The sequence below is a fragment of the Pundamilia nyererei genome, unplaced genomic scaffold, assembly GCF_000239375.1.
Source record: "Pundamilia nyererei isolate P.nyererei 1_Seehausen unplaced genomic scaffold, PunNye1.0 scaffold00115, whole genome shotgun sequence".
Taxonomy (NCBI): Eukaryota; Metazoa; Chordata; class Actinopteri; order Cichliformes; family Cichlidae; genus Pundamilia; species Pundamilia nyererei.
This window is the reverse complement of record NW_005187516.1, coordinates 10,017-29,559: the sequence shown is the minus strand read 5'-3', so window position 1 is coordinate 29,559 and position 19,543 is coordinate 10,017. Positions and strand designations below refer to the sequence as shown.

Genomic DNA, 19,543 nt, shown 5'->3' with positions numbered 1-19,543 from the left:
AAATGTTGTTTTTGTCCATTTGCAGCCACGTCAACGAGCATCGACAGAAGTGCGCCCATAGAAATAGGTCTGCAAAGCCGGACACAAGGTAAAGTTACAGCATTTTTACAACATGATGTGGAGTTTAATATTGAATAAGTGAAGTAAAGGAAGGTGGTATGAAGGCATTTGTTTTGTGCTGTGAAATTGTTTGTTTTTGTTTCTTTTTTGTTATTGTTTTTTTTTTTTAGTCAGAAGAGAAGCTGATGAGGCATCTTCTGAAGCCAAAAAAAACAAGAGTTGAGGTAAATTATGTTACTTCAGATGTCACATGTGGCTGATATTGTTCTCTGTGTGGTATCATTAGAAATGTGATGCTTCAAACATCCCCCACCCCCCAGTCAGGACACTGAAAGTGACAAAGTCTGAATATCTTAACTTTTAGAATTTTCTGCAGTTTGGGCAGTTAAAGATGTTTGATATTATATCACATTTTATCCTGTAATTTGCTAATAATGTGAAAACTGCTTTCACCCCAAGGATGAGGAATGTGTGTGTCTGGCTGCCCGTCTAGAGGACCATAAAGAAGGCAATGTGCAAAGCTGGTGATGTGTAACCTGACTTACATTGGAATTGCCATCTCAGACACAGAAGACCGGGGTTTGCTGACCATCTCTGGCTTCAACCTTGGAGTTTTAGTGTCATTTGTAATTTGGCTGATCTGATAAGATTTCTGGGACTTTTCCTGAGTAATGTAATGAGTGTAGAATATGAAGGCCAATTCAACATTTGTAGCAAGAGGTTGGCAGGTTAAGGGGAACAATGCATGAGTCACAGTTATAGGGTGTTTGCAGATGTAGGTTTACTTCGGGGGGATTACCTGTAGTCTTCAACATGCATCTATGGTATGAGTTAGCAAGTTTAATGTAGAGATACTTAACATCAATGAAAGAGAAACCTGAAACAAAGCACACAAAGTCAATGGTAAAACTTGGAGTTGCTTTTTATTGTGTTAATTTCACAGATTTCTTAGATCAGAAAAGTTTTTTCAAGTATTAACATCTTGGATTCCTTTTACACAGTCTTTGCTTTAGCTTAGCCACAAATTTTAGTTGTTCTAACATTTGTTTGACCCTAAGCCCAGTTTATTGTTTTAAAGCTGAGTTTTCTGTTTTCTTCTCGTGAGGTTATACTTTAAAAGAAATGTGGTGACACTTTTTATAAAGTAAATTTGGATTCAGTTTTAACAACACACTAATGCCAATTTTGGGATTTTTTTTGTGTGTGTGTGTGAAAAGTTTGTGTTTCAGTCTGAATTCTATGCATCAGAATTTACATTTTACTGTAATAAAGTACTGTAATAAGCTTTACTTATCACGGTGTCATTTCGTCTTCATAAACAAAAGAACAATAAACTGACCATGTAACTGTGAAGGATGTTTGTCCCAACATGCTGATGTTTTCATTTTTAATTTTAAAGCAACATCCAACATATAAAATATTTATAACATGACTGTTGACACAGCGTTTTAGGAGATGGACATGAGATTTGGTAGTTCTCAAGTGTTTCACAACCATTCTGTTGTATCTGTCCTGCTTAACATGTACCTACTGTAGCGGCGATGTGAAGCCCTTCCTAATAAACAACTTGCTGCTCTGGAAATGCGCTTTCATTTTACCAATAACTGCCTGAGTTGTTGAACTGATACATGTGATCAAAGTAAAGTTTGCAGTTAAAGCGTCATTCAGATCAGGCATCTAGAGAGGCCGCACGATGTTGATAACTGGGGGCTTTGCAAACACACTACACACATACAACTGAAGATGGCGGATGTGTTGAGTGTTCTTCGTCAGTATAACATCCAGAAAAAGGAGATTGTTGCTAAAGGAGATGAAGTTATATTTGGGGAGTTCTCCTGGCCGAAGAATGTCAAGACCAACTACATAATCTGGGGGTATGTCAGTGCTAATAACATCTACAAAGTGCTTCAGTAGGCCTGCAGCTGATGCTCATCTGTGCCTTGTGCTGCTAGTAACGACGGAAGGCTCGCTAGCTACGAAATGCTAACCCAGCTACTTTCCTCAAAAGTTAAAGCACCCTTTTAATTGTTAGTGCATCAGGGAGGTCTCTTCCATAGACTATAGAGCCAATTTTACTAGCTTCCATGAAAGCCAATGTATGTCTTTTAAACTTACCTCGCGAGGGGTTCAGCCAAACTTGTAGTGTTGTGTAATGCTAATTAATCATGGACGCTAGCTAGCGAGCGAGTTGTTTCACGGAGACAGAGATTCAGAGAGTCGAGTTGAAACACCTGTGTTTGTTTTTCTCTTTTAGTCCCTACAGTCATGACTATAAACGTCTTTCTTCACCGTGCAAAAACCAAACTTTGTGCATGTGACGCAGAAATTAAGGTTGCAACTAGCAGTGCTTTAGCTAGCAGGAGAATTGTTGACAGTGGTTGATAAAGTAACTTTGGCTTTATATTCAAGCTTTAATGCGGTTCACATCAAACCACTTTAAGTGTGCTTCACGTAGTAATTCACTTAAAGTTTGTTAGTTGTAAAACTGGACACTTGCATGCTTTTTCAAAAATGTTTTGTGCTTGTTTTGATCTTTAGTACTGGTAAAGAGGGGCAGCCCAAAGAGTACTATACCTTGGACTCTATCTTGTTCTTGCTCAACAATGTGCACCTGCCGCATCCATCCTATGTGCGAAGAGCTGCAGTAAGTGCTCTGGAGTTCATATGAAACAGCCCAGAATCTGTCAGTATCAATCCTTCATTGCTTACCAACGTGTTGTTTGAGGACAATCCTGATTCCAGCCCACATTTTGTCATACATGCAGCATCTTGTAAACTTTAAAGAGTGTTGACTTTTATGATTGTGTGTTGTTTATAGACAGAGAACATCCCTGTTGTCAGACGACCTGATCGAAAGGGCTTGCTGTCATATCTTAATGGCGAGAGCTGTAAGTAGCGCTTGGGCGCTGAGGATGGGGGTGTTTTGTGGCATCTAGTACAGCCTTTGGCATTTTCCAAAATTGTAATGATTTCTTCCAGGTTTTGGTTCCCTGAAAATTTGCTTCAAATGTTGTTTTTGTCCATTTGCAGCCACGTCAACGAGCATCGACAGAAGTGCGCCCATAGAAATAGGTCTGCAAAGCCGGACACAAGGTAAAGTAACAACATTTTTACAACATGATGTGGAGTTTAGTTTCATAACTTAATCCTGAAATGTAAATTTCAGGAATAATTACTACTTATAACTGCTAGAGCTGATACCAGTGATGCAACATACACTGTCCTATTTTTACAAAAACAATTTTGCATAAGTGAAATAAAGGAAGGTGGGATGAAGGAATTTGTTTTGCATAGTGATACAATGTTTTTTGTTTGTTTTTCTTTCTTTGCTATTGTTGTTTGTTTTTTTGTTTTGTTTTTTAGTTAAAAGAGCAGCTGATGAGGCATCCTCTGAAGCCAAAAAACCAAGAGTTGAGGTAAATTATGCTACTTCAGCTGTCACATGTGGCTCATGTTGTTTTCTGTGTGGTATCACACAGGACACAGAAATCACAGTTTTCCTATTCTGACATACTTAACATTGAATTTGTTTACATATTCTTACTGTAATAAATGTGGACCACTCCCAACACCTGAAAATACTACCACTACTAATCATGATGATGATGATGATGATAATAATTCATTTTTTAAAATAATTCCATTAGGAAAATATTTAAATGAATTAACTTAGTAAACTAAATAGTGGGAAACGCAGCTCATTAAATATTCTTCAATGTTTAGTGTAACTGAATACAAAATGGGTAACTGTGTCATGCATGCAGGTGACAGAGTCTGAGTATTTTAACTTTTACAAATTTCAGCAGTGTGGGCAGTTAAAGGTTTTTGATATGATGTCATTTTTTATCCTGCAATTTGCTAATAATGTGAAAACGGCTTTCAATCTCAAGGATGAGGAACGTGTGCGTCTGGACAAGGAGCGTCTGGCTGCCCGTCTGGAGGGCCATAAAGAAGGCATCGTGCAGATTGAACAGATCAGGTATGATCTGGTTATGAGCCTTTCCTTATTCTGATTACCAGTTCCTCCTAACAGATAGTTCAGCTTATCAAAACGTTTGTCCCTGTCTTCCAGATCACTGTCTGAGGCCATGTCTGTGGAAAAAATTGCAGCCATTAAAGCAAAGATTATGGCAAAGAAGCGTTCAACTATCAAAACAGATCTCGATGATGACATAACACTGAAGCAGAGAAGCTTTGTGGATGCAGAAGTGGATGTCACCAGGGATATTGTTAGCAGAGAGCGGGTCTGGAGGACTAGGACAACCATTCTCCAGAGCACTGGAAAGGTTAGTGTACACTTTATGCCAGACTGTTTTCTGATGAAACTTTGAAACTTTCCTTCAGAAGCAAGAGCCTTAAGACAAGTGTGTTGTCAACTAGCGCTGTATAAATGAATTATAATTGACTTGACACTATAATGTCAGATGTATCATATCATGTAACCAGAAACCCCTTTTAACCCTTCGCCATCACCTGACGTGCACCTCCCTAGAAGTCTGTCTAAAACTTGAGTCGACGCAGAAATAACTGAATGGCCTGGAACATAAAAAGGGGTTTCTAGTTACCTTGTGAGTTATGACATAGATTTCCCACAGAAGTCTAAATTATACATTAGCCTCCTGAACCCTAAGAGACAGTGCATTGGGTTGAGAAAACATTCAAATGGCCCAGCCATGAAAGCACCATAAATGTGTACCAGCACATGGACCAGTGTGAACCACTAGATGGCAGCAGAAGCTGAATTTAAATGTTAGGAATTAACAGATTGTTGAAAAGATGTGCTCACCTATCAGTTTAAATTTGGCTTATCAAAAACGAAACCATCTTATTTAAAGTCCAGCCATCTTTGTTTTGTTTGTTTTAAGGTTGTCAGATATCTGATCTTATCTTAGTTTAACCCTTTTAAAGCTAAATAGATTTGTTTTGTCAATCCCTCAATAAACTAATTTAATGTGTCTCATTATGTCTAACTGGAGAGAGATGGATAGGGAGGTAACAGTGCACAGTATTCAGTTAAGTATGAATGACTGTTCAGATTCCACATGTTTAATATTTTTCTTATGATATCCAGAGTATTAAATGATAAAAATTTAAACAAAAACCAAATATTCATGAACAAGAATTTAGAGTTCACAGTTAAATTAAACTAATCCTTCACACCAGTTGTGCCGTTGAATTTTTTTTTCTTTAATGAAATGTTCAAAGTAAGGCAGCTGTCTCACTTTGTAGACACTGAGGGCAAAACTTGGAATTCCACCTGAACATCTGTTCTGTGGATGGATCGCTTGTTAGGAGAGAAATTGCAGAATCATGCAAAATATTGATTTTAATTATTGTACGTATTTAATGAACCTGCTGCGTTGTTTATATGCAACAGCGAATGGACCATAACTAGTGAAATTTGAGCTCCTATTTGAATGTTCTTTTTGTTGTTTACATGCAAAGACTTCAGTTTTCTTGGCTCACAGTTCAAACTTAACCTGGGAAATTCCGTACTGAGGTGGGCATGATACGCACACATGATACGATGATGCTCATCGTTTCTAAACCAAACTAAAGATGTAGACAGACTGTTAACTTAACAGCACACAGTAATTAATAACTTGTACATTTTAAATGTGTTTTAATTGAATCTCTTCTGTGAGGGAAGTCTTGTTTTTGTTTTTAAAAGGAAACAACTCCTGCTCAACCTATTTTTGTTCCTTTTTCAGAACTTTTCCAAAAACATTTTTGCCATCCTTCAGTCCGTGAAAGCTCGAGAAGAAGGGCGAGCTCCGGAGCAGAGACCAGCACAGAACACAACTCAAGCGGTAAACTGACAAATATCCACTTCCTACAAATTCCGTTACGTTATTTTTATTTTTTTATTTTTTATTGGACCTTAATCTTTTTTATTAAGTGTTTATTTGCACATGGTTTAGATCTTAATCACACTTTTTTTGTAAATTTATTTCTTTACAATTTGAAAATACAGGAGTAATAAGGACGATTAAGAACCAGTTGATGATTTGTTGGTTGAATAAGAACACACCTTTAATTTGATTAGCTGTTAGTCCTGTTACGTTTGCATCTCATAAATAAATCAAAGTTAAAACTGACATATATTCATCTTATAATGAATTTGTCCAAAGTTATGTGTGCAAAAATAGTCTGTAGGTGTTTGACCTAGTTGCAAATCCACTATAGTTTAAACTGAAGAGCGGTGTGTTTGTATATACAGGTATTTATTGTTTCGTATCTTTTCCAGGACCCGTCCCTAAGGAACAAGCAACCTGTCCCAGCTGCCTATAACAGATACGATCAGGAGCGATTCAAGGGAAAAGAAGGTGCGTTTTAGAAATGCTTTACTGATCATTTTAGTATCAATCCTTTTGCAAAAGAGTGCTTGTTTGTTTGAGTTAATATAAGTTCACTGATCCACAGTTTCCACATTTAAACCCAGCATCAGTAAACAAATGTGGTCAGAGTATGGAGAGAAATTTGCCACAAATGCATGCGATATGATTCACAAGCATAAACTAAAGATTCACAAACGCGTACAATGATATGTGTGTAACTTTTGAGAACTCAGACGCACGTGCTTTAATCCACACACACACAAATATCAAGCAATCTGACCACACGTGAAACAATTTTACAAATGCGTTCATCCAAACTTGAATAAATACTGATCATTTATGATCATTTATGCACACTTTATTAAGTTTAGCTTCACGAATCAGATAATGTTCTCTTTCAAAAACATTTCTGTACGCGCACACATCTAAAAATAATCATCTCTCATGTCCTTCACAAAACCATAAATGCGTGAGCACCAGTCACCTGATACTCACAGACCACGTCACATGCCCACTTGAGATTTTAAGGCAAATTTAATGCTGCTAGCTTCACACAGATTCACAAATGTAAGCTGCTTTCAAGTCCCAGTGTAAAACTGGGACATCTGGGCTTAGAAGCGGCGAACACGTTGCATAATATGCAGGTATTAGATCTTTGTTCAGCCAGTGCGCTCCAACTCATAGCATGTTGTTGTCCTAGAAACGGAGGGCTTCAAGATCGATACTATGGGCACGTATCACGGCATGACCCTGAAGTCAGTGACGGTAAGAAATAACTTTTTGCACAATAACTACTGACCAAAACCTCATACATGTTGTGACGCATGTATACAAGGACGGTTTTCCACAGGAAGTTGAGTCATAAAATCTGTCAAGTAGTTAAATAACACATTTTAAATGTGTTATGTATGTAACAGCATTTGAAAAACAGATGCCTGCTGTTCTTTCTAAATAGATTTTACTGTTTCAAAGAAATTCAGCACAAAGTACAGATAACTGGATACATGTCCTCTGTGTAGGTAATGATGTCGCATCCTTACACGTCACCTGTCACAGCCATTTTTCAAAATAACTTCTTGGACAGTTTAATATGTGGAGATGTTTACTTGCACTGTCTGCTTCAGAAATCTAAAAGTCATACAGTAGCTCTGATTATTACAAAAAAGTACTTTATTTCTGTACAGTGAAGCACAGCGTGTTCTTTCATAAAATAAAACTCCAGTAGTTTGACTCAGATGTAGAAATAGTTCTTATCTCTGTTGTACAAAGTTGGCTAGAGCACTTGATTTAATTTTTACATTTCCAACATTTATGCACATTTTGTGTTGTGGATAAAGTGGGTTTAGATTATAAGTAAAGTCCCTTGATATGAAGTTCAAAAAAGAGGATGTGCTGAGATATAAATCTCTTTTTATTTTGTTTTTATTTATTTATTTATTTCATTTTTAACAGTGAGCATGTGAGTGTAACAGTGTCCTTTCACTCAGCTGATTTCTCTCCAGTCACTCTGTGTAAGTGTGTCCTGCCTGCTCTCTCTTTAAATGCGTTGATGCAGGCGTTTCGCTTGTTGCTCTGAAGGTGATGCCAGTATTTCAGGAGCTCATTGGGATGAAACCCATGTGATGTTATCAGATGGCTGTACTTGCAGCTGGAGTAAGATACTCGCCAGTGGTTGAATAAGAACTCATTTGGTGGTGGCGTGGGTTCGATTCCGAGGCTGGCCAGACATATTCCCACAAACACGTCCTCCAGATGCAGATGGCGGATACGTAAAGACACTTGATAGATTTTCCTTGCGAGATCCCCAGAAAAGACGTAACCAGTCCCAGAGCAAAAGGTGGGATACTTGTCACCTGGGTACAGCTCCGGGGGCATGTACCACTTGCTGTTTTTATTTCGGTTGGGTGCGTAGCCTCTCATGTTGTTTCCTGTGAAGTAGTTCCTCCTGGGCTCCAGTTCAGGCCTGAGCAGCTTAAAAATGAGGTACTCTGTGTTGACGAACATGTCGCTGTCTGTCTTCATGACGTAGCTGGTGTGCGGACAGTGCATTGCAACCCAGTTTAGTCCCATCAGTGTCTTTATGGTGAGGTTTTTGTAAGAATCCAGGAAGTCCTGCTGAATGATATCATGATGCCTCCGGCTCTCTGCTTCTAGCATCCTTTGTTGTAGAAGTCCCAGTTCTCCATCTTTTTTCCCCAGCAGAAAGAGCCGGATAAATCCCAGAGCTGGAGCAACACTCTCGTTCCCCCACGTCTGCCGTATAGCATTCCTCGCCTCCACCTGCCGAGCTTCAGTGGCAATCAGCAACACCAGAAATGGCGCAGCTGTGTTGTCTGCACATTTATCAGGCTCGTTAATGATGTAAGGGTACGGTCCGTGGGTTATCACGGCGCTGAGGTCTGCATCGTCTCTTTGGCTTGTGTTTGCTGCCAGAACGTTCTGAAAATTTGGGTCTGGTTGAGTTGGGTAAACTCCCTGATTTTCACGGGAGCTGATGTTGGCGTCAGCCTTGAAAGTCTGTTGAGGAATGATGACGAACCTCCACTGTGAATGGCGGGTGCTTGTGTTCCATTTGGCTTTGGTGGTGTGAGCTGCTGCACCTCCATACACCAGAGGATGCCCTCTCCACCATGGCATATCAGTGAGCCTCGGCAGCCACACCTGGTGGACTAGAAAGAACAGCACACCCAGCAGAGAGAGCAGATACAGAAGTTTAGCTGTGTGTTTACAGCAGTGGCGTCGTTTCCACTGCATGGTTTCGACACTTCTAGTCTTGACAGTTGTTACGCTTCAATCCAGTTGTCAGCAGGGTTTCAGCTCCTGTTGATGAGTAATATAAATCACTTTGTTGATACCCAGTGATGGCCTAGGAGACAGTGGAAAGAAGAGTATACATTTTCATTGTGAAAAACGAAATTATACTCAGTTTTCATTCTGATAAGGCTGCAGTTTACAGTAAATAAGCTTGTAAATACCAGCCAAGTTAAGAAAACTTTGCAGCAATCTGGTGAGCATGTTTTCATTTCTTGATTTGGAGAAATACACAACTTGATTGGCCCATCCTGTTGTTTTTAAACATATTTGATATCATATTAATGTAATGAGGGTACATTTCTATAGTCTAAATATAGTTCGTAGGCTTTTATATCGACATTAAAATCTACAAATTACCTGCTTTGACGTCTTCCTCTACCACACTCGTTTGGTTTTAGTTTTCATGTAATAATGCTAGAATGCTAGTTGTGGCTAATTGTAGAATGTCAACAGACGGTGTCGTTTTTGCAGATGAGTTTTCTTTCTTTTTTTTAAGAAAATTACAAAACAGAGGAGCCTAACATAACAGAGAGGACTTTGAGAGAGTTTAAATTCTCTCCACTGTTGCATGCTTCAGTAGAAATAAGTTTTTCTCCCTTTAGAAAGACACACCCTTTACATCCTGTAAGTTAAACCACAATCAGAGGAGTGAATTATATCAGTCATCTGTTATGACTGTTTTTATGTCGATGTTCGTCTGTATTTTCAATTCTTCACAACATAAACTCACCGTTTTTAGTCTAAAAACTTGTCTCTGTGGTATTCATCGCTGCTGGATAAATTAGTCTTCACACATTCCGACTGGCCTCTCGGTCTCTGTTCCTGCGGTGCTTTTGGCCACATCATAAATGCACACAGCCCCATGTCCTCACTTTTTTTTTTTTTTTTTTTTTTTCCTGCAGCATATGTCAAATTGTCCTCTTCTTTGGCTGGTAAGGTTTCTGTAGTCAGTCCAGGGAAATTAATTTTTCCAGGTAATCCTAGCTTTTTGCCTCATGCGTGCACAAATGTGCTGCTAGTTCATGCGTGCATGCCTGGCAAGAGCATGTTTGAGCGCTCCGGTGTTGCAGTCTCTCAATCTGCCTTGGCGCATTGTCCCTAGAGGCTTGATTTTAGCTGTGGTGTGCTGCTTCTTTTGCTCATGGCCGAAGAGAGAGGAGACACGGTAGTTGACAGTAAGCTGCAGCCCTGGGTCCTTTTACTGTCCCCGCTGTCATGTTGTGTATATCAAAGCAGGCACGCAGAGATGGGATTCACATCTGAATGATAAATAAGCCTACATGTCTCCGTTCAGCTTTGCTCCCCCTTTCTGTGTTTATCCTCGTTTGCTCTTGTTCTTCCTCTTTGATTCACACGCCCGCTGTCCACTGTGTTTCTCAGATCGTTCAGATTTAGGTTTTTATGCTTATCCCCCCTCCCTATTCAGCTGCCTCTCACGCACTGCTCCTTCTAGCTAGAGGAATGAAAGCAACGGGGGAGGAGGAAGATGAACGGAAGGAAGAGCTGTGAGTTGTGAGCTCGCTCTGAAAGGCAGCTCTAGGCTCGGTGGCATTACGCTCTCTCACCACGTCACGCCGTCTTTGCTGCTGTTGCTGCCTGCTCTGTTAAAGGGGAGGGGGTTGGGCTACTGACCTATGCAGAATGAGGAATAAACCATTATCTCAATTGGCATGCTGTGAGAAAAGGGAAGAGAGGTCATTGTGTACACACTTCCACAAATCTTAGAGGATCGCTGATTTAAAAGTGGCAAACATCAGCTTACATGTTGTTGACTGAAAAACAGTGGACCCCAGCAGTCTGTCACCCCCAGCTGTCATCTCACACAAACGTCTTGCATATAGTTAATTAAAATTATCTTTACACTAAGCTCACTAAATCTAATATTTAGCGTCTTTGCCCATGTTACAATACATATATTTTATTTGTGTCTGGTAATGACAGAAAAATAAAAAAACGGTGACTTTTCAGGTGACAAACCACAACTGTGATTCTTAGCAGCACAGAGATGACTGAAAATGCCGGCATAAGTACTGTTGCTGAAGCGTGAACTAAAATTGTAAGCGACCGTTATGTTTTTATGACTGTTCCAGCTGTAGAAATCCCATTTCTGAATTTTACAACATAATCACAGTTTTCTCATCCTGTGAGAAAGTTTGACTCCACTAACTTTTGCATGTTGGACTTTTATGTTTCTTATTTCTGGTTTCATCTAAACATATAGGCCTTTGCCATAGCTTAGTACAGTGGTGGTGCAGATTGAATTACAGAATAGATCGATTTATTGTAAGCTATGCTTTAATGTACAGTTATCACCCATCACACCTGCTCCGCTCCACATTTCTGAAGCAGCAGAGCTCCTTCTCCCTCAGACTGATTCAACCTCACTGCCACAAAGAACCCTTGAGGAAATCATTCCTACTGTTCTCTATAAAGCTGTGTTTAAAACTCTTCATGCTGTGACAGGTGAACACACCTGTCAGGCATAAAATCCCAAATGTACTTTGTATTAAACCTTCATTCAGCTGTTTTTTGTTTTTTTTAATTTGCTTTTTTATGTAATGTACATATTAATTAATGCAATTTTCACTTTTCTCTCAGGCAATGTCAGTCTCACTATTACTGTTTTTAACTACAATTTTACTTTTTTGTTTTTAATCACTGCTATAACTCTATAAATTCCTGCATAAGGCTTTTATCATGTATTTCTTTTTTTTATTGCGGTCTCTACTATTTTTACTTTTTATGTTTCTGTTCTAACACCCACATTTCCCTTGTGAGGTCAGTAAAGCAGTTATCTGTCTTGTTTTGTAGGTTAGCCCTGACAAGTTTAGCTCTCTTTCACAAGGGTAACTTGTGAACAAACAAATACTAGTGCTAAGAAAAACTACAGCAGTGTAATTAGCATTTGAGAGGTTTAAGGAACTTGCACTCGCACTCAGACGGGGCCTTCTAGTTAACATTAACCCACATTCAGTTCAAGCAGATGAGCTCCAGACATGCAATTTGTCTGTAAATGACACACTTTGTTGTAGAGCTTCAGTTAGATGTTACCTTGCAGATCAGAGGAGTTGGAGTATATTTGATACTTGATGCCCACTAATATTTAACTGTTGGTTGATTGTAGTTGTGTTAAAATGACAGATCACGATAAGGATGACTACCAGCTGCTTCAAGAGCAGCTGCTCCTGCTAGGTGGCTATCTAAGCCTAAATATTCAACGCTGTTCAGTTATTTCACTGATGAAACACCTTGAACAATTTATGTCAAGTGGCCTGTTTGGCACAACAATAGAAGCTGCGCAATTTTTATATTTCTTGTTAACATCAGAAGTTTCTGAAGACACTGTATGATGTGACTGTATATAACCTTGTATTTTTAATCTTGAGGTGTTGTTTGTTTTCTAGGAAGGAGCATCTGCTCGAAAGGCCCAGACCCCTGCGCTGCAGCCTGTACCTCGTCCAGGTTAGTGTTGAATTCTAAATGTTCATGTTTAATCATACAGAGTAAAAACCTTTTTTTAGTTTTTGCCCATCGTGCCATAGAGTGTAAGGACTGTTTCTGTTTGAGAGTTTGTACTGGAGTGATGTTTTTAACAAAGACAGACTTGCACTCTGTACTACTACAATATTCTTTTCTGTGCCTTATTTTTCATATAGCAAGGGAAAACCGCTAAAAACACCCTATAGTCTGTACATGCTCCAGCTGAGCCTGGGCTAGTTCCTTTTTCATTCATTTCTCAAGGGTTAAATTGATTCTGTCAATTTTTTTGTCCTCCTCCCAAATCCTGACGTAGTCACATCATGACTGTTTTCAGTGCTCCCAACACTGCCTGTTAGTATGTGTTGATCAGCTCTTTTCATATATCAGTCACTCGGGTCTCTTACCAGCAATTTCTAAAGGGACTGTATCAGAGCGTTGTGTGATAATAACGGTATTTGTTTTATTCACAACGTCGACTGTTTCCAGGCGTGGCATTTAGACACATGACTGTACTAATAAAAAAAGAAAAGAATAGTCACATGATTTCTGAATGAAGCTGCATCGCTAAAATAACCTTTTGTCTGTAGAGAAGAATCACATGTTTGTTTGACTCTTCTACAAACGCTGACCTAAGATGCTCTCTTAGCAACTTCCCATTGCATGTGTGGAAGAAATACAAAGTAGAACCAGTTTGACCCATTTGACCTGCAGCAGAGGTTTTAAGCTAAAACTTTGTCTTTGAGTGTGACTGCAAGTCTGACAAAAACTGTCTTTTCTGCTTTATTTAATTATACTCCAATTAGCAAAAGACTAAACGTTTAAATATATTTAGTGGTCTTTCTTTAATTTTTGCCACTACTTTTATAAACTATCTAACGGTTCTCCAGTTGCTCACTCCATGGTGGTATTTCACATGGGATTTATGCATTTGTGTTGCTTTCAGTTTTATCTCCAGCTGCTTCAGCCGGTTGGTAGATATTTATTACTTTAACACATTGCAGAGTTCTTGCAAATCCACAACCCCAATTCCAAAAATGTTGGGACACAATAAAATGTAAATTAAAAACCGAATGCATCCTCTCCTCTTTCAACACCAGTGCAGACCAGATCATGTGCTGTCTGATGTAGGATTCAATACTTGATGTAATTGAAATATGGGTTGATGGCAAATTCTGTTCTTACTTGGATTTTAAACAAGGTCCCAACTTAAACATCATGAAACTGAACCACAGTTTGATGAAATGGGGAACTTGGAGAATCGGCTACATGTATTTTTAGTCTAACACTTTTTCTTTTTTTTATCATTTGACACACTCCGTGTATGCAAGCTTTAAGAGGCAAAGTTGGGTTTCCGTTTTCTTTTCTTTTTTTACTTTTTCTCCTTTTGGACCTAAAGGGTTCATTTATTTCATTGGTTAAAGTTAGCATTAGGTATACTGATAGACACCAGATTCTTCCAACTATCATGTGGAAGTACCTCCCCTTTTCCAAACAGTTTTTAAGGATAAATTAAAAAAAAAAAACACCCCTTTCTGTGTTCAGGTTTATTGATGTTCGTTCAGTCGTTGGATATTGTAAGTCTTACTATTGTTAGAGCTTATGAAGAAAATTTCTTGTCAAGGAAGTGACTTAACAAATACTTGACGCATAGCAAGCAGTTTTACTGAGGATTGTTGTTCTTGTCTTTGGACTCAATATCCACATTCGTGATTGTATTTATTTAAAAATATATTCTTTTAACTGTTTTCTCTCTAGTTTCACAAGCCAGACCTCCACCAAACCAGAAGAAAGGTACATCACATTTGATCAGAGTTAATCACTGTTTTTTTAGTAGTACTGACCAACTGAGCTCTAGTTTTAAACCATTTTTAATGTGGCTTTCTCCACAGGATCCCGAACACCAATCATCATCATCCCTGCTGCCACCACCTCCCTCATCACAATGCTCAATGCTAAGGATCTCCTGCAGGATCTGAAGTAAGTACAAATCATTACTGCCCTTCTTCTTTCTCTAAAGTGTTCACATAATGAATCAACTGCACTGTCTTCCATGCATTGATGTTATTTGGTGGTTGATGTTCTTCAGACATGCAGTAGTGGATTTTTTATTTTTTTTTTCAAGTTGCTCAACACTAAGTTTAGGGCAGAGATTGAAAAAGAGCTGGGCGTGCCAGCGGTGACTGTCTGTGGTCGTTGCCATAGAGCAACAACTGTTTGGAGGTTTAATGACTGGATTTAAAGTTGGCACCTCTGCAAAATGGGCAGTGCTGGCAAGAAAGGTAAAAATTGTACCCTAAGGAGCAGCAGTGAAATGACTTCCAGACTCTGGCCTGTACCAGGTTTATCACATCAGAAGAGAAGAAGAAGCAGGGCATCCCGCGGGACAATGAGGTTCTGCTACAGAGGCGCAAAGACCAGATCCAGCCTGGTGGCACAACACTGAGTGTCACCGTGCCGTACCGCGTCATCGATCAGCCGCTCAAACTGGCTCCCCAGGATTGGTCAGTATATGTATTTTCTCAGTTATATTAGCATTTTACACCATACAGGAACACTATGGAAACAACAAGCCTGTACTCCCCTCTGTACCTTTATCATGAAATGACCATTCATCAGATGACTCAGCTGTTAACGGGGATATTTGAGTGTTTAGCAAATATGACTCATTATTATGCATGCAGCCTGTGTTGAAACCACAAGATGATTACGTTTCAGAGTCTGAGTTATCATATAATGGGTACACAGTACTGGCCGATTGTTGAATAATTTCAGAGGGAAATGGGGGGGGGGAGAGGTGTGTGTTTCCTCTTCCTCACTTCTGCTGGAGCAAGTCTTAAGCCCATGTATAACACCCACTGGTATTGGCATATATGGCACATTACTGGTACTTGTGTAGCACCTTTCTACTTAAGTTGAGTACTCAGTGCTTCCTACTGCAAGCTGCACACAATCATACTCTAGTTGCTGCATTGGATGCAACTTTTCAGTAACCTGCCCAAGGACATGTGGAGCCAGGAGCCGAGGATCAGTCCACCAGTTTTCCGAACCACTCCACTTGACCTACAGCCGATCAAGAATTTCAGCATCGGGCATCCTTGGTTGTAAATCCAACATCAGGAAAACACATATTGTCATATTAATGATACCTGAGATCCTTGCCCTCTGCTGCAGTGTTCAGTGAATGTGTTTACAGCTTATTGCACCTTCTTTAAATGCAGGGCTCTAGAGTGTGACCAATTTGGTCGCAAATGCGACCATATTTTTCAGTGGTGCGACTAAAAAAAAATATTTGGTTGCACCTGTGCGACCAAATGTTCGGGTAGCAAAAGAAAAAAAAAATCTGCAACCTTCCCTGTGGTCAACAACAGACACATATTATGCCCCTATCGTGGACTAAACCAATGAGAGATAGTAAGGGGCGGGACCTCTCTGATGAGGCCTGATCCTTCTGAAATTCATAGCCAGTGCTCTGACACGGTGTCATCAATCTTTGAATGCTGAAAAAGCACAGTGTATCCAGAAAAAACACATTATATTATATAAATTATTATAAAATTTGTGTGCGTACCGGTACGCCCATGGCAAAAAGTTAGTCTAGAGCCCTGAAATGTTTAATCCTGTTTTTTTTTTGTTTTTTTTGACAAGCCTGTTTCTTCCTTCAGGGATCGAGTGGTGGCTGTGTTCGTGCAGGGTCCTGCCTGGCAGTTCAAAGGCTGGCCGTGGCTGCTGCCCGACGGCTCTCCTGTCGACATTTTTGCCAAAAGTAAGTAATATTGTGACGTCTATTTAGACTATTTAGTCTATTTAGTTTCACTGTGTTGAAACGATAGCAGTAAAAAATGGTTGGAGTCGTGATGTTTGGTTTTCCACTCATTCAAAGAATCAGCAAATTGTGAACTCTGTGCCTGTTGTAGACATATTTATCTGTGGACACCTTTCAAAGCACTCAGTGTTACCTGACAACAATAAAATTAACAAGTAGATCAATATTAAAGAGAGATTTAAGTTTGAGATTCAGAAATGTAAAACATAAGGCGTTGATGGTTATAGGTGATATGCTGATACTAACAGGTAGGTTTTGCGCTGTGCTTTTAAGCTGTGTCATAGTTTGGTTGACGGAGTTGGAGGCAGTGAGTTCCAACGATGAGTCTCAGCTAAAGCCTCTAGTGTTAAAGTCTGAAGCGAGGAGCAGTGAGGAGAGCATGGAGCACGGGCAGAGGTGTGAGGAGATGAGGGTGCCAGGTCATGGAGAGCTTTGAAAGTGAGGAGCAGAATCTTGTATTGGATGTTCTGGGAAATGGGGAGACGGTGAAGCTGGGTGAGAATAGGTGTAATATGATAAGTGTGGGTGATTATTCTCTCTGCAGAGTTCTGTACAATTTGGAGCCAGTTAAGAAGTTTTGGGTGGAGATCAGAGAGAATAGCATTCCATTAATCCAAAGGCATGGATTATTGGAATGCTGTTCAAGGGCATGAACTAGAACTTGTGTGTAGCCTGAAGATGTTAGGTGGACTGGATGTGGGTGACAAAGAGAGTATTGTCCATCTATAGAGACATCAGATAGGGTGTCCTTTCATTCAATAAAATAACTTCATGACGGCTTGCGAGCAGGTAATGAGGAAAGGACGGGCAAAGGAGTTGTCAACGTAAAAATGAAACTATATTTCTGAGAAGAAAGAGATCATTTATAAATAGCAGGGGGTCCAGTACTGATCCTTTAGGGACCCCATGTGTGACCGAGGCTAATAGAGAGCGTACAGTCTTGCCTTGAACTATATCCTGTCAGAAAGGAAGGATGTAAACCATTCTCGTGCTGTGTCCTGGAGTCCAGCACTGGCTCGTCATTCTAACAGAAGAGGGTGGGAAGTGGTATCAAAGCAGCACTGAGGTCAAGGAGGATGAGGATGGTGAGAACAGTGCCATGTGATGTCAGGAGGGATGTCAGTGGTCTGTCTAGAACGGAAATCGCGTTGAAATGGCTCGTAGAAATTATTGTTAACTAGAGCTGTGGTGCCACCGTGTCTTCCAGGATTTTAGAGATGAGGTTGGAAAAGGATTCAGAGGGTTGAATGTGTAGAATAAACTAAGAGGTTGAGGAGATATTACTGAAAAACATCCTTACGGTTGCATGAATGCATTTTCCCCTCCAGTTCGAGCTTTTCATTTAAAATACGATGAGGCAACGACTGATCCCAATGTGCAAAAGTGGGATGTGACCGTCCTGGAGCTGAGCCGCCACAGACGCCATCTGGACCGGCCCGTCTTCCTGCGCTTTTGGGAGACCCTTGACAGGTACTTAATTTTTATGCACTTAATTAAATTTCTTAATGTAATTTAATTTCACCTCGATGCACCTTTTTTATTTGTTTTTAATATGTAGTTAACGAAACTTTCTGTAATAAACTCTTTTCCTCGCTCCCTTTTCTTTCTTGGTGAACAGATACATGGTGAAACACAAATCTCACCTCAGGTTCTGAGCCAGGATCACAGCCACAGACACCGAAAATCCCACAAATCAATTCGTCAGCCTTCCCCTTCTAATTGGTCCAACTCCCTCATCCAAGCTGCCAATCCATCTTCCAACATGATCCCCATTTTAAGAGGAAGAGGAGGAGCGATCATTCCAGGGCTTCCTCCAGGACTCCTAATGCAGTCTGCTGGAATTGTTACTTTGGACATCAGAAAGGAGATTTTTGTGTTTTTGTTGTAATTGTTTTCTAATGTTTTCAGGTAGTTAAAGACAAATACCAAAATAAGTTTTATATAAAAGGTAACATGCTGCGGAGATGATTAAAACACAGTACTAAGCAACATGAGCTCAGAGGGAGATGCTTGCCTTTTGTCAGCGGTAAACAGGAAATGTGAGCGTTTTAGTCTGATGAAAACGTGAGAATCTCTGGGTACAACTGAGGCAAGTGCTGAGTTTGAGGAAGAGACTTTCTTTACACTTCTCTTTTTTTTTTTTTTTTGGGTGTTTGTGGTCTGAATGTACATATGTGATCAAATCTGTGAGAGCCAAAACTCCTTGAGCAGAAAGGGGAGTGCAGGTAAATGTGTTCATATGTTAGATTGCTCCTCTGCTCTCACTCAGTTAAAACGATCTCAGTCAAGCAGTCAATGCCTAGTTCAGTTTTTGACAGCTCTGCACACGTCTTGGTCATGCAATGACCTTGTTAAACTCCTTTTTTGTTGGTGTTGTGCTAGATGAGAGAAATTATGGAGAGTATTGCTTTAAAACATCACATGAAAATAGACAATAAAGCCTCTGAGAAACAAGTGCTTGTGTGCAGTCTGCTGAACGTGGGTAGTGCTTATTTCATTATTCTTCTATCTCAGTAGTTTAATGTTAGTTTCATTTCTCCATGTCACCTGAAATACATTGTGTGGTTAATGAGGCTGAACACAGATGCAGCTGAGCCCTAAAATATCTCTCCAGTTTTACTGTGTGGCTCCAGCACTGTTACATAATGTCTTGTGAAATGTAGCTACTATAAACAATTCTAACACATTTTACTGTTGCAGTTGATAATCTGCTCGTGGTTTGATGACTTCATAATCAAAATACGAACTAAAACAAATCCACGAGTATAGAACAAGTGATCTGTGACGGCCGTGATTGGCTTCCTAAGGATTAGGAATAACCTCATTGGGACTGGAGGATGTTTAAACTGGATAGAGTGCATGCTTGCTCATGTTCCATCGTATATAATCTCCAGACGCTTTATTAGGAACACCTTAGTACTTCAAGGTTTGACCCCCTTTTTGCCTGCAGATCTGCCTTAATTCTTCATGGTATAGATTCAGTGAGGTGCCGGAAACCATGTTGACATGACAGCGTCGCAAAGTTGCT

At 39.8% G+C, this 19,543-nt stretch overlaps 2 protein-coding genes and 1 long non-coding RNA gene across 5 annotated transcripts; 2 read left to right on the top strand and 1 right to left on the bottom strand.

Moving 5' to 3' along the window:
- The first annotated feature begins 24 nt into the window (after positions 1-24).
- LOC102192726 (uncharacterized) lies at positions 25-1,642 on the top strand. Its single transcript, XR_311973.2, has 3 exons — positions 25-88; positions 231-284; positions 520-1,642. It is a non-coding gene; the product is annotated as an uncharacterized LOC102192726 (long non-coding RNA).
- Positions 1,643-1,738: 96 nt separating this feature from the next.
- On the top strand, positions 1,739-18,656 carry cdc73 (cell division cycle 73, Paf1/RNA polymerase II complex component, homolog (S. cerevisiae)). The gene is made up of 17 exons (XM_005741876.1): positions 1,739-1,934; positions 2,599-2,704; positions 2,879-2,948; positions 3,091-3,153; positions 3,424-3,476; positions 3,951-4,039; positions 4,133-4,346; positions 5,772-5,870; positions 6,308-6,386; positions 7,099-7,163; positions 12,617-12,674; positions 14,448-14,483; positions 14,582-14,669; positions 15,032-15,193; positions 16,355-16,455; positions 17,844-17,985; positions 18,134-18,656. The coding sequence occupies exons 1-17, from the start codon at positions 1,804-1,806 to the stop codon at positions 18,168-18,170; spliced, it is 1,593 nt and encodes a 530-aa protein (XP_005741933.1). The 5' UTR covers positions 1,739-1,803; the 3' UTR covers positions 18,171-18,656.
- LOC102192915 (beta-1,3-galactosyltransferase 2-like) lies at positions 7,499-10,734 on the bottom strand. 3 transcript variants are annotated; one of them, XM_013913120.1, is made up of 2 exons: positions 9,943-10,734; positions 7,499-9,264 (listed from the first exon to the last, which is right to left on the bottom strand). In XM_013913120.1, exon 2 carries the CDS (start codon positions 9,150-9,152, stop codon positions 7,878-7,880), a length of 1,275 nt encoding a protein of 424 aa, XP_013768574.1. In that variant the 5' UTR covers positions 9,153-9,264; positions 9,943-10,734; the 3' UTR covers positions 7,499-7,877. The 3 variants fall into 3 exon arrangements, with proteins under 3 accessions (XP_013768574.1, XP_005741932.1, XP_013768575.1); XM_005741875.1 differs by having other exon boundaries at positions 7,499-9,218; XM_013913121.1 differs by lacking the exon at positions 9,943-10,734 and adding an exon at positions 9,374-9,439.
- Positions 18,657-19,543: the final 887 nt, after the last annotated feature.

What these genes read in the sequence shown, in the direction of transcription:
- LOC102192915 (XM_013913120.1), bottom strand. Translation starts at nt 9,152, where the DNA reads ATGCAGTGGAAACGACGCCACTGCTGTAAACACACAGCTAAACTTCTG.
- cdc73 (XM_005741876.1), top strand. Translation starts at nt 1,804, where the DNA reads ATGGCGGATGTGTTGAGTGTTCTTCGTCAGTATAACATCCAGAAAAAG. An exon ending in ATATCTTAATGGCGAGAGCT is followed by an intron (nt 2,949 to 3,090) that starts GTAAGTAGCGCT and finishes GTCCATTTGCAG; the next exon opens with CCACGTCAACGAGCATCGAC. An exon ending in TTTTGGGAGACCCTTGACAG is followed by an intron (nt 17,986 to 18,133) that starts GTACTTAATTTT and finishes CTTGGTGAACAG; the next exon opens with ATACATGGTGAAACACAAAT.